Source organism: Desmodus rotundus, chromosome 9 (assembly GCF_022682495.2).
Source record: "Desmodus rotundus isolate HL8 chromosome 9, HLdesRot8A.1, whole genome shotgun sequence".
Classification (NCBI taxonomy): domain Eukaryota; kingdom Metazoa; phylum Chordata; class Mammalia; order Chiroptera; family Phyllostomidae; genus Desmodus; species Desmodus rotundus.
The window spans coordinates 25,752,536-25,767,236 of NC_071395.1; the positions used below are offsets into that span (position 1 = coordinate 25,752,536).

Here is a 14,701-nt window from a genome sequence, read left to right on the forward strand (position 1 = left end):
AGAGGAAGACTGGGCTCCCTGCATCTCCTACCAGAAAAGCACAACCACCCACCGCCATTCAAACAAGAAGGGAGAATTCCCACTCTTGTGCCCATGTACCAACTGTGGTGGAACTTCAGGTCTGCAATTCTTTCTTGGTAAGAACTATACTGTGAACAGTATAGTTCAAGCTGCCACACAGGACAAGGATGTAAGCTGGCTCCAGGCAGACATAATGAAAAGTTAAGCAAAAAGCAGATGGGTAATAGAAATAGTGACAAGAAAAATACCCATGCCTACCTCGTGTTGACAAGAAAAAGGACTTGTTTCTGCACACCCCCCAACCACCCCAGGTCTCCTACTGAGAAACACTCTTGGAACAAAACAGCTTCCAGATCAATACAACTTAATCTGCTTGGTACACAGTGAATTAAATAAAAATTTCACTTAGATTTTGAAATAGAACTAAAATTTCAAACCTGTTGTCGAGGTCCGTGTGATCGGTGCCCCTTCCTACCCTGGCACATTTTCGAATCTTTGTGCATAAAAGTGTCTTGTAAGTCCTCCCGGCACCAGAAACAGCAGCACTCACACAACCGGCTGAATTCTGCGGGGCCCCGGGCCAGTTTGGGGTCTTTGCTGTGCCGCCACACATCTCCTAAGCGGTTTAACCTTCTTCCGGTTTATCCGGACTATCAGCATGGACTTGGACACAAGTGTTGAAGAGCCTTTGTTGTTTGAGGGATATTCCGCAGTGACCAGCCGCCCTGAATGATCATCGCAATCCCTACACAGTAGGTTGAGAGAAGCTACTTGGCAGCAGCCTATGAATTTCCTCTTTCAAAAGTTTTTTCTTAAGAAAAAAAAAAAGGGAACATTCATTTGTTATGTAAATGAAGCCCACCAATGGTTTAGGAAGTCAGATGCATCCATCACATTATAAAACATGCTCTCAGCAAACCCATTACAGACAAGACAAGTCCAAATCCCACTTCCTAATTTTGTTCCTAAGCTTGTGCTCCTGTTAGCGAAAGAAAAGCACTCAACAGGTTGAGCAGCTTGGACTGACTCACTCCATCTGAGCTCCTCTGTTAGAAATTATGTGGTAGTCAAGTAATGGGTCACAAGACCTATTCACACCGCTCTGAGCAAACGCAGTGGCTTGCCTTCAGCTGCAAGGTTGTTCTGACATTGGCCACTCCACCCTTTTAATGGCTCTCATGTGAGCAAGTGTCAGCTGACAGGTCTTACTCTGCAACCTTGCAAAATTCTGCCTATGGCAAGTGAGGAAGATGGTTACACACAACAGACAAACGTAGGGCTTGACATATAGGAAATGATGTGGGGCAGGGAGAGTGGGGACCCATCCTTGCTTTAACACCAAATACATATTTTAAACTGCTATATAAATACATATATACACAAGAGAAAAAAGCAATAAGTGAGAAGCCATAAATCCTCCACACTCTCGCACTGCATTCCTGATTCCCCGGCATGTGCAAGCCGAGAGAGCCCTGACCTCTCAGAACCCAAGGAGCAGCTCGGTTTTTACTTTTGACATTGACATTCTTCATCTGTAAAATAGGAATAATGTTATAGAGTCACTATGATTTTTCAACAGCACTGTGAGTTCAAGGAAAAAACAGTTCTTGTTTTATAAGAAATAAAGCATAGGTCCCTAAAAATACAGGTATACAGGTCAAATCTTGACACAGTAACTAAAAGATTGTCCCAATTCCTTCCCCCTTCCTTATCCTTGAATGTGGCTGAAGAAAATATTAACAGATCCCTAACATCTGATGAACCCCGGCTGGGTATTCAGTTTCGGAAGATTTTAAGTGCATCTTCATACATGGCAGCCATATATTTCCCTTCACAAGAGTGAGAAAAATCTCATGCTACCGTGGCAGAAGTCTTCATTATTACCTTAAGACTTTATTATATACGTTACCCTAAAGTTCCTCTTTAACAACCCCCCCAAAGATCTTAAATCCTCCTCTAAGAAACAGCACACCTACAACAGAGACCAGACTTCTCTGTGGAACACGCGACACGCAGAGTGCCAACATAAAACCAGATGAGGAAAAAATGAGTTCACTTTTCCAGAAAAGAGAAAACACATTTTAAACTTAAAGCATAACTGCATGGCCACAGTCCAGCCGTGGGTCCTTCTTCCCACCCTGAACTCTTTCACAGAGAGCCAAAGACCACCCCTGCAAGCACTGTGACTGTTTCGTGTTCGGCATAAGGCAGCTCTGTGCGCAAAGGCCAGAAGCAAAGCTTTTCAGCACCGCCAGGCCCACCAAACAACCCCTGGCCCAAGTAAAGCCCCAGGAAGTCAGTATGGCTAGGGTTTACGTCATCTACACGAACAGGAGAGACAAAAGCACAGTTCAATGTTGATGGGTTGGGATCTTTAAAAATGCCCAAATAACTGAATTTTATCAACTACGTAGAGAAAACTCTAGGGAGAGCACATCCCATTTTTTAGGTACGAGACTAAATTTTTGTTTTAAAACTTCAGTCTCTAAAAGATATTTATTTAGGACTTGATGGGATACGAAATCCCCTTTTAAAACATGAATACTCTATATACATTTACCTAGTAGTTATCCACAAAGCTGTTCAAGAATGCTGATATTTTGTTTTCCAAAGACTTCAAATATGTTACAAAAATACAAATTCTACTCCCTATCCAGGTGATGCAAACATTCTAAATGATCAGGATAGTTAGGAGGTGAAAATGACAACGTGGGTACAAGGGACGTCTGGATGACATCAGGATCAGACTGCACTGGGGAACGAGCTTCCTCAAACAGAAACCCAAGGCACAGGAAACCTAAACCCTCCTGTGCGCTTCCTCCACGCAGCCAGCCTTCTTCATCTGAACACTTACTCTGTGCCAGTCGCTGCTTCTCCCTAAACTCAGCCAGCACACCTTGTAGCCACCATTTCCTTGGTAGAGCAAGGCTAAAACTCTGACTTGCTTATAAACAGGAATTGCTAGGCCTGCCCCAGGGCTTATGATTCAGCATGTCTGGCGTGGAGGCTGAGAATTTACATTTCTGAGTTCCCAGGGTGCTCTTGCTGCTGGCCTGGGAACCAGGCACTGAAGAACCACTTCCTCAGTCATAATTCCATCTTCCCCAAGCGGCCTTCCTAGGCTGAAAGATCTTTTCAGAGATGTTAGGGATCTTCCCCAAGATCTTTTCTCTCTTGAATTCCCCTATAATTTTTTTAAGTCATACTTTTAATACAACGCATAATTGCTTTGCATAAGAATACTGTACATGTCTTGTGATCCTAACGAGATCATAAGTTCTTTAAATATCAAAACTGGGTCTTGACATTCATCTTTGACCTCGGACAGGTCTTCTGTTGGTAGGTCCCCAATGTAACTTTTCGAGCCATTTAAAACCACTGGATATTTACATTAAAATTATGACCTGAATCTACTGCAACAAAAAGTGTGCTTCTTTGTGCATGTGCTCTGACCAACAGGATGCTTGTGCTCACACACACACACACACACACACACACACACACACACACACACACACACTTTCTCTTTCTCTCATCTACTACCAGGGGGAAAACAGTTTGCCACCCCAATATATGCCTTTTGGAGATATTGATTATTTTACACTGGTTATTTTCAAGAAAGGATTCAGATAGAATACCCTGCTTAAAGGGACGGAGCTTCACCTTAACATGTTATGAACTAAGTGTGGCAGACAGGGAGAAACCTGGCAAAGTCTATTAGAGTCCCCTCGGTTTCCCATTGTTTCTGGGCCACTAACAAGAGTTTGTTACCCAATGTTTTGCTGTTTCTCATCTACCTGTGAATTAACTACCTTCTCTTTGAAGTCCAAACCACTCTCTTCTTAGCTCATGATGGCATATAAGCCTCAACTGCCTAATTTGTCCTCAGCCCCATATTCTTACAGAACCCCAATATGTACATACGTAACAAATTTGGTTCTTTTCTCCTGTTAATCTGTCTCATGTCAATTTAATTATTGGATCAACCCAAAGAACTATACGTAGAAATGAGGGGAAACTTTTCTCTCCCCTACAACTACAGCAAAAGTTCCTTTAGAAGTTTTAACAACCTATGTTCACTTTAATCAATGTGATTCATGTTATCTTAACAGAAAATATTTTTAAGACTTTTAAAAAGTAAAAATGCCATTTCCCCTGTTCCTCTCCTTAATAAGACAAACATGATAAAATGTAATAAAGTAGTGATATATATCCAAACCACAACTGTTGTACACTGTATGGCTCTAAATTTACTTACATTTAAATGGGGGTTTTAAATTTTCTTCAGTAAATAAAAAAACAAGTAATATTCATATCCTTGCAACCAGTTTTCTGAGATATTAGGGCAGCTTACAGAGTAGCTAAGAGAAAGGTATGTTTAGACCTTCTGTACCCAAATTCTCTTCTGTACCTCAATCCAACCTCCATTTTCCTCAAATCTTCTCTTTCCCAAAATGGACTCATATTCTTATATAGATACTTACACTATTACTCATTAGCATGCTGGATGCTCTTCTCTTAAATATTAAATAATATACATATTAAACTGATCATCAGCCCCATACATAACACTATGCATGATAAAGTTCTCTATTTCTTTCCCACAGCTCAGCCGTGCTTACACATTTAGGGAAGTTTGCCTCACTGGCTGGACTCCCCCACTCCACCTGCAGTTCAGTGCGTCGGATGAAACCGCTGCTGCCCCCGCTGACACTTTCACAGCCCAGAAGAACTTTATCTGACGCTGGAAGTGAGGATCAGAGGAGTGTGTAGGAAGGGGAGACTGCTGGTTTAACTTTTTAAGCTGCATCTGCACTGTTTCCAATCTCACAGCCCAGATACTCCATGGCCCTAGAGAAGCATGCTAAGTTCACAGGTCAAGAAATAGCATTAAGTATCATTTTAGACCATGCAAGGCAAATATCTGGGACTCAACACACCAGTCCAGTCTCTTCTGCTGGTGACCAATATCTCTAATCTCCAGGAGCACTGCTTCCCATTGTGCCCAGGCTCCTCCCAAATCCTTCCCATAATGCAGTGCTCCAGAGACCCAACTCCAATCCAAAACATTTGGCATCTGAGACAAATCCATTCCAATGACTAACAGTCTAGAGAATTCAAATCAGGGAAGTTTCAAGGTAAGTATTCATGCAATTTTGCACTCATTTGACTTCACACTCTTCAGTGATTAAAAACAAACAAACAACAACAACAACAAAAAAACAACAGTGATCGCTGTATGTAATGAAAACTTAACTCAAAGCCACAACTGAAAGAGATGGGTATGAAGCAAGAAAAAGATAAAAGCCTAACATTGTTCTCCAAAAAGCCCAGTGTAATGATTCTTACCTAATGAATCTTTCCATAAAGAGTATTTCTCTGCCTATTCACATTACCTTAATGGGAAAAAAAAGGAAAAATAAGTAAAGGAAAGGCCATGGCAGTTTCTCTTAATGGGGTACAGCAGTCACCTCTTATCCACAGGGAGTAAGTTTCAAAACCCCCACTGGATGCCTGAAACCATGGATAATACCAAACCCTATATATACTGGTTTTGCCTGTACCTACATACCTATGATAAAGTTGAATTTATAAATTAGGCACAGTGGGGATTAACAATAAATAATAATAAAGTATAACAATTAAAAATGTATATTGTAATAAAAGTTATGTGAATGTGGTGTCTCAATATCTTTTAAAGATTATCTTATTTATTTATTTATTTATTTGAGAAAGGGGAAGGCAGGGAGAAAGACAGGGAGAGAAGCATCAATCAGTTGCCTTTCGCCCGTACCCCAACCAGTGACCTGGCCCACAATCTAGGCATATGCCCTGACCTGGAATCCAACCAGCAACCTTTCACTGTGTGGGATGGTGTCCAGCCAACTGAGCCACACTGGTCAGAGCATCAAAATATCCTACTGTGCTGTACTCACCTTTCTTCTTGGGAAGACGTGAGAAGACACAACGCCTTCGCGACGAGATGAAGTGAGTTGAATGTATCGCCCTTCTGGCGACACATCAGAAGGAGGATCATCGAGCCATGATGACATCATGTCTTCCACCTACAAACGTAATGCCTTTTCCATCTTAACTAAGCGTTTGTCATCCACGGTGGCTGTAACTTTTATAGTGTGAGGAACAGCAGCAAAACTAGCACAAATTTCTTTTTCCGTCTTCACAAGTTCCCAAAGGATTCATTCTTACCATAGATTTTACCAACCTCAGCATATGAGTCTTTCTTTTCCTTATTAAATTGAGAAATTTCACCTTTTCACTTCAAGGAAGTACTTTACAGCTTCTCTTTGGCATATCCGAATTGCCAGCACCACTCACTACCCCTTGCACCGTGGGTCAATATTAAGTAACACGAGAGTTCCTTGAAAACTGGCACTGCCATACACAAAGGTCAGCCTGATAACTGGGAAGGCCACTGAGTGACTAACAGTCAGGGAGCATCTACAGCGTGGAGACGCGGGACAAAGGGGTGACTCGCATCCCAGGTGTAATGGAGCGGAATAGTGCGAGATTTCGTTACGCTGCTCAGAACGGAGTGCAATTTAAAACTTATTGATTGATTGTTTCTGGAATCTTCCTTTTGATATATTCAGACTGCCACTCACCAAGGTAACTGAAACCATGGAAAGCAAAACCATGAATAAGGGGGGACTATCGTTTCCTTTCTTCCACAATGCCTTGCCATATAGCCACGAACAACAGATTGTACAGGATTTCAAAGCGTAATCCCCAGCAGCAGACACAACAAGGATGCTGGAAAACTACTGTTTCTTGATCTGGGCGCCAGCGCCACGAACTCACAGCAAGCAGAACATGCATACTTTTCTGTCCATGTATTATAGTTCCATACAAAGGTTTTTAAAAAGGTACTCGTGCTAGGTTACAGCGAATGGATGAAGGTAAGGGGTTGAGAAAGCTTTCCGGAAGCAGGGTGGTTTAGGGGAACAGGCTTTAGAGGCAGATCCAGGATTATGATCAAGCCTGTCAATACCTGGCTGTGTTAGAATCATGAAGAGCTCCAAACACCTAAACAGCGTCCCGGCCTCCTAACACCATTTCACTGTGCAATGAGAAAATAACATGCCTGCCCTAATGCCACCTGAACTTATCCGACAAGCTCGGCGCGTGGAGAGTTTGGCAACAGGTGCAAACTCAGGCATACCAAGTAGATAATAACTAGCTAGATTTATCAAGTGTTTATTCTTCATGCCAGGCATTGTGCTAACAGTGTTTCAGTTAGTCACTGGAAGTCGGCAGCACTAATACCTTCCTTTAACAGATGAGGAGGATGGAGCGCGGAAAGGTTAGGGAACTAGTCCAAATAGTGCCGTTTGTCAATCAGGACAGAGGTCCAGGCATCCCGCTCGTGACTGAACCCACCACCCACCCTCACGCTGTTCTGCCAGGAGGTGCTCATCAGCATCTGCCCATCTGAGGACTGATTTGGGAAGAGGTTAAAGAGGGGGCGGTGAATATCACTGACTGATAAACTAAGTCAAACTCTTTCTCTTATACCTCAAACCCTGGGCTTCTTACAATGTTTAGATGCTCACTCATTCGGTCCTCTGTGAGGGCAGGGCCCCAGTCCCAAGTGCTGTGGGTGACGAAGTCTCTCGTTGGACACCTTACCATGAACCCTGCCCTGCTCTCCGGTAAACAGCCCCTGTGCAGGAGCCAGGCATGGCAGCCACCCGACAGGATGTCTGCTCGGCCCTCTTCCCCTGACCCTGCCCAGCCCAGCACTGCAGCTGCGGGGCAAACTCCCACACAGTGATTTTTTTGATTCACAACAATCTAGCTTAAATACGTAATAAAATCAACCAGGACTACTGCTTTGACTTCAAATGAGGAACTACCTTGGGAGTAACCTGGCTTTCACATTCAGGTAAAAGTTACATGATAATTCAGGATGATCTAGCAGTTCCTAATTATAATCCAGATTATTTCCCACTACCATGGGCCTTTACTTTGAAGACAACAGGAGTTAGCACCCAGCACAGAAAGGGTACTCAGTACCTGAAAGAATGAATGAATGAGTGCCATGTCTTCATGAAATCTGGGAAACATAGAAAAATTCTTGTGTTATAAAGTGAAATAAACAGAACAGGATACAGAATTTTATATGCACTTTGGTAACAAGTGTACTTTTTAAAAATCCAACATGGGAAAAGGAATGCTTGTCCTTTTATTCTTTTCTATTTTCCATTTTTTCAACGGTAGGTACATATTATTTACAAACAAGGGTGAAACTACTTTCATTTAAATTCTTGCTGCCATACCAGTCATGTTCACTGGATTTCTTTATTCTGTAACAATTCTGTAGGCTTTATTGTAAGGGAATTGTCAGAGTCAAAACAATTTCAGACAGCTGAAAAGAAAAGAGAAGCTCTCCCACTGTAAGAGTGCAATTCTAGTCACACTGCTTTTCCTTCAATGTAATTGCTATTAATATTTATATAAGCCAGCAAAAGGATATACCTACAACTATATACTTTTTAAAAACACCTAACTAAAATCAAAACTCCCCAATTTTCCTTTATTTGGAGACTTAGTTTAGTACCTAGCAACAATACAAAACACATACCAGTGAGAGGATTTTTAAGCTACACACATTACACTTTTATTTAAATTGAAAAATAAAAGTGCTGCTATTCAGTGTTGGCTGGTGTCGCTCAGTAGACTGAGTGCCAGACTGCAAATCAAAAGGTTACCAGTTCGATTCCCAGTCAGGGCACATGCCTGGGTTGCAGACCAGGTCCCCAGTTGGAGGCGTGTGAGAGGCAGCCAACTAATGTTTCTCTTGCACATTCATGTTTCTCTCTCTCAAAATAAATAAAATCTTTTTTAAAAAAAGAAAGAAAGAAGGAGAAAGTGCACTTCAAAGGCTATCTAACCAAGTACTAACATGCTGACAAGGGAGATAAGGAAAAGAAAGATGAGAGTCCATGAAATCCCCAACTTAATAAATGAAACAGTGGCCCTGAGGAGGAGAGTTACAATAAAAGTGTAGCTGTAACTATTTCACACCTAACCTTTAACAAGAAAAAGCAGCAGCCAGGCCAGGCCTGCTAAGTCAAGGTCTGTGAGGCTCTGCAGTGTAACCCGCCCCTCACAAGAAGGGGCACTGCTTATCTTTTTGTTTCAGAAGAATGATCCACCCTTTCTGGAATCAGCTAGATAGCCAGCAATTTAGATTAAGAAAACTTTTCTCGTTTTTTTTCTAAGGTCCAACATCAGACCTCAGCCTACAGAGCTTTTTCTCTGTGCACAAGTTTTACAGCCCATCCCCATGTCTCACTGAAATTCATAACAACCACACCATTATTTTCAAGACTTCCTAAACTTAGAAACATATTAGTGACAAGATATTATACAACTTTTAAAGTTTAACTCTGATTTCAAGTCAGGCTGTCACTAGCACGTGGACCTTAGCAAAAGTATCAGTAGTCCAGATCTGCTTAGGAAGCTGGAAGCTGAGCTCCTGGGCTGGGGCCATCATCTCTGGAATCATTCACAGGTCTCTCGTTCCCTACAAAGCATGTGATCGGAGCACACAGTTACAAAGTAAAGCGCACGTTGCCTTGAAGAGCCACTACAGAAATTCCTGTTGAACACACTTGCTCACTCTACCCATTGGACCGAAAATGGCTGCAGAACTGCCACTTGTCGGTGCTCCCACTCTCCCCATCAAAACTATCATTATTCTTAGCAAAATTGCGTAATTCATGAGAAGCATGTTTCAAAAACTACCTACTGGGGAACTCTCAGCCATCTCCAGCTCCCCTCCATTTGGATGTAGACCTGTAAACCTGTAGACATTCCTGTTGATGCTGTGAAACAGATGCAGCCTGGATCATTCAAAGTGCAATGCAGAGCTACACAGGCAAAGTCACATGCTAAAATGCTGTCAGTATTCAGCCACGGCAGCTCACAATCCCAAGCTGCAACTGAAGCTTTAGCTTCCTTAGCCGAGCGCTGAGACCCTCTGCAATAAGCCTACTCACTGCTCTGCACCTTCTCACTTACCTTTTCCCATTCGGGTAACCACACACCTGTGTCCCACACTACACTGGTCTCTGAGTCTTCCTGGAGAAGAGTTTTGCTGTCAAAAGGACTTTCTCTCTCACTCTCTCTTACGTGTGTAACAGTTTTAAAAACAATGTTTAAGCATTTATAATTTTTTAACATTTATAACATAGGAATACAACTATCTTGCAGAGAAATAAATAATTCAATCAAATTACTGTAAATGCCACCACACAAACAATGACTATTTTTGTAACTATTATAGCCATTGGGGTAATTTGGGAAATACTAGGAGTTATGCATTAATCTGTGCAGTAATTACATAAGCCAACAAAATAAAAAGCATTGATAGTCCTCTACAATTTGTAAAGATACCTCATTGGTTTCTCAGAATAATTTACAAACTTGTCTCTAAAATGTGCTATTTAAAGACTTGGGCCTTCATTCACCCTTTCGAATATTTGATGCACCAGGCCCTGCTCAAAATGCCGACGACACAGAGAAAAATGAAATCAGTGCGCTGACAGTGTCAAGGCGGATGTGGTGATGATGTGACAGAGTGTCAGTGGCGGGAAGGTGGGAGAGGAGGCAGAGGCTCTTCCCAGAAGTACCCGAAGTGCTCAGGTCCTCTCCTTTGCTCACCACTTGTGATATGGAAGCTGGAGAAGGGAGGAAGTTTCATCTGGAGCCCGTGGTGCTCCTGGCTGCCTCTTGACCCCTGCCCCTGGAGATATGGCAGGCTACTCCCCAGCCTAGTGCAAGCCCTGGGTTTTGCCAGGACTCTTGCAATCACACTCATTCTTGACCTGCTCCAAATCCAGCCAAAGGAAAAGGCAATGTAGACAGCAGAATAACGTTATGAGAGTTATTCAAGGAAATCTATATACAGCTTAGATTAAGAGGTAAGTTAGTGATGACAGAAGATGCTTCTCTCCTGTTCTTCAGTTTGGTTTGACAGGCACAGTATAGCTAAAATTAAAAGCTCCTCATGTAATAATGTCTATCATTGGCAAATTGAGAAAGACCCTTAAGTGTTTGCAGAAGCCCTGGCCGGTGTGGCTCAGTTGGTTGGAGCAGCACCCCATAATTGACAGGTTTTGGGTTCAATTCCCAGTCAGGGCACATACCTAGGTTGTGGGTTCGATCCTCGGTCTGGGCACATATGATCCTCGGTCCAGGCGTGTGCAGGAGGGAACTGATCGACGTGTGTCTCTTGAGTTGACGTTTCTTTCTCTGTCTCTCCCTTCTTCTCTCCCTTCCTTTCTCGCTAAAAGCAGTGCAAAAAATGTCCTCGACTAAGGATAAAAAAATAAAGTGCTTTAAGAAGTCCAAGTTACAGACTTCTGTAGCTTAGGGAGTGGATGGAAATCAATTTATGAAAAGAGAAAGCTGGGAAATGAGAGGCTGGGAAAGGGATATTCAGCTCTGAATCAGCAGACTCTCATTTCTCTGAGTCAGTTCCTCATGACCAGGCTGAGTACTAGGAACTCAGGAGCAACCAGACAAGCAGTCACCATCAGCTGTGTCCTTGCTGAGAGAGGGCGTCACACACGGGAAAAGAACACTGGATTCGAAGGCAAGAAGAACTCTATTCCGGCCCAGTCATTCACGAGCCACATGCCTCTGGGGAAAGACACTCTCTGAGTCTATTTCCTCAGCTGCAACTAAATGGATGATGATGATACTTACTCCACCTCTCTTAGAAGGGTCTTAAAATGTTCAATGTGAGCATATGAAAGTCCCTCTGAAAAAACTGTACAGCTTTAGGCAAATGTGATGTGTACTTTTTTTAAACGCACACACCCAAAAGTACTTACTGTCCTATTTGAGTTGCTCAGCTCATAGTTGACTGCATTGTATTTACACAACATGAAGCCAAGATAAATAACTTTGGCCACAATGACATCTGGCAGATAATAATTTTATCCAGGAAAGTTAGTCACCTCCCTAGCCCCCACCCCAAAACAATGCCAATTCCCTGGAAGCTCCAGGCAATTAAACCGGATTGCAAAGTACCTTGCCAACAATAAACTCTAGAACAAATTAGTGCAACAGCTATAAAATTATATCTACAAAATAATTAGTTTTCACATTAACATAAGGCATTCATTCTTTCTTGCACTGATAAATTCCTTTTCCACCTCCTGTTTAGCTTCAGTCACAACAGTTTCCCCTCCTAAAATACCCTTCATTTAACTCTCCAAGTCAAATCCTCTTATTTCAGGACCCAAACCAAGCACCACCGAACCCGTAAAAACTCGCCACCACGACCCTTTACCTAAGACATTTCAACATCTAGAATGGAGTCTCTATATGCAATGCCTCTGAAAGGTTCTCTGTTTATTATAGCCCGGAATCTCCCCAACAGCCATGGTTCAACTTTCCCCGCTGACTACACCCTAAACGCCAGGGCGTGTCTGACACACTGTGACAGTCACAGTGCAGGGAAGAAGGGCTGCAGGTCATACATGATTCCCATAAAAGAACCCATGTGGGAGCCGTGTTGATTCACAGTAACCTTGAACCTGCATCTCTGTAATAAATAATTTTCAGACTTAGCTACTATTTATAAGGTATCACTCTCTCCTTTAACTTCATGACATATATCAGATTATTAGAATGTCCCCAACAAACTTCTATACCAGATCATGAACTCCTTGAGTCATGGACACCCCTTTACTTTTTTTAACTACTTTTGTGTTTTGCTTATGTGGCTAAGCTAGTGAAGGCGCTTAGCAAGATGACTCTTAAGTTAGAAGTAACCTCTTTTCTCTCATATTTACTAAGGCGACTTCACAAATAGCTGTTCACCTAAGTTCTGGAAATAGTCTCTCTTGCAGGGACAACAATACCTCATTATGCCTTAGTGACACAGATTCAAATGCTCCTTTGAAAAATAATTACACATTTAAAAATCTGGGTTTGATTAGTCCAAAACACAAGATAATGTGAACCTTGGTATCAATGCTTAAAGAGATTCAGTTATATTCCATCCAGTAGAACTGTGATAACTGTTGACTTTATTTTATGTATTAACCTTTATTAGTTTGGAAGGATTTCCAAAGAAAAAGGACAAACTTCTTAGGGAAAAGTTCTCTTAGCAGAAACAGTTTTACTGTTCATGACAGTATTCCATTTGTTCAGAAGAGCTGCCTTCAAGTACACTAGCAACTTCAACAGCATTCCAAACACAGGTGGACCCAGCAGTCTGGGTTTTAGGAGTAGTACCAACTGACAGTCATTTTCAAAGTACTCTCTGGCAACGCAAAGGGAACAACAAAACCGCCGAACAGAAATATATTGTGAGCGATATGCACACACCTGTAATTTAAAATGTTCTAGTATTCATTTTTAAAAAAGCAAAAAGAAACAGGTAAAAAGAGTTTTAACAATTTATTTAACCCAACATATATAAGATTTTACATCAACACATGACGAATATAAAAATTATTTCATCCTGTCTTTAAAACCCAGTGTGAATTTTACACTTAGAGAACATCCCAGTTCAGACCAGCCACATTTCAAGTGTTCACCAGCCACATGTACCTAGGGGCTACCGAACTGGGTAGCATCGCTCTAGAAAGCTCTTAAGAATCACAGTGGTAGTGCACGTGTATGATTTGCCTCTCCTTCATTTCCAAACCCCATCGCAACAATTAATGAGAAAAGACACAAAACCTAATCCAGTGGCCAGTGGAAAAGTTTGAAAGGCTAGAATCACGAGTGTTCAGAGGTTTGACTGAAACTTTTAAGTGAGCCAAGGGGAAGCTGACTATCTCCCCAACCCCCATGCAAACAGAACTGAGAGGAATCATTACCTCTATTTATCAAACCGTAAGTATGCACATTAACCAATCTCAAATGACATAATAATGAAAATCACATGACAAGGGAACTGAAAATTGAAGAATTACGGGCACCAAGACATAGCAGAAATTCTGGAAGTGTAACATCAATCTAGCTCTCTGTAGAAGAAAAAGCATCTCATGACAATTAGTCAACACTTGGGAGCAACTGTTGACCATTCACTCCTCTCCTCCCCTCCTGTCCCTAAATTTAATCAATAAACAATCTTGTTGACTCTTCCTCCATGTCCTTCCCACGGCACAAAGAGGGTGTACACCGAACAACTACATTGTGTCCTACGCAGTAAGAACCTTGCCACTTGTAGTTTGATGCTTTGCTTAGGCCTCTGTATACCCACTTTTACACCCCGACTTTCAAGATTCCTGGATCATGTCTCAGGGCTCTCAGAATCTCTGGAAACATGCGCACACAGCAGACTCAGCGGGCACTGAACTAGCCTTTGTTAGCTCTCTGGGCCCTCTGATCTACCACTACGTTGTCCCCGTTAGCCTAGCCAAGTGTTCCTGTGAATGAATGGCTGATCCAACAACCAACAATGTGCTGTCCGCTCTTCCTGCACAGCCCTCATTTCTACCCCTCCCGTTTTCCAGTCTGACTTGGATTACAACCTCCTATCCTAACGCCTACCTGTTCCCTGCAAGCCTGACCTTTGACTTTACATAACCCATCAGGGTCTTCCTGTGGCAAACCCACCCTGGCTTTACTTCGTTATCTTTCAAGCCCTACAAAACATGACTCTGATTTTCCACCATATCGGTCGTTCCGTTGG

The 14,701-nt window shown here is 42.2% G+C and overlaps 1 protein-coding gene across 5 annotated transcripts in view; it reads right to left on the minus strand.

The window, feature by feature from the left end:
• The window catches only part of FNIP2 (folliculin interacting protein 2), a 120,772-nt gene that overhangs the window by 84,334 nt on the left and 21,737 nt on the right, over positions 1-14,701 (minus strand). The window contains exon 1 of one of the 5 annotated variants that reach the window (XM_045202781.3): positions 11,193-11,748. The exons of 2 other annotated variants lie outside the window; for them this stretch is intronic. In XM_045202781.3, coding sequence (XP_045058716.2) covers positions 11,193-11,227 — 35 coding nt within the window. In that variant the 5' untranslated portion in view covers positions 11,228-11,748. Of the gene's footprint in view, positions 1-458; positions 1,159-11,192; positions 11,749-14,701 lie in introns of those variants that run through there. 2 more of the 5 variants (XM_024569057.4, XM_024569056.4) reach the window with 2 other exon arrangements.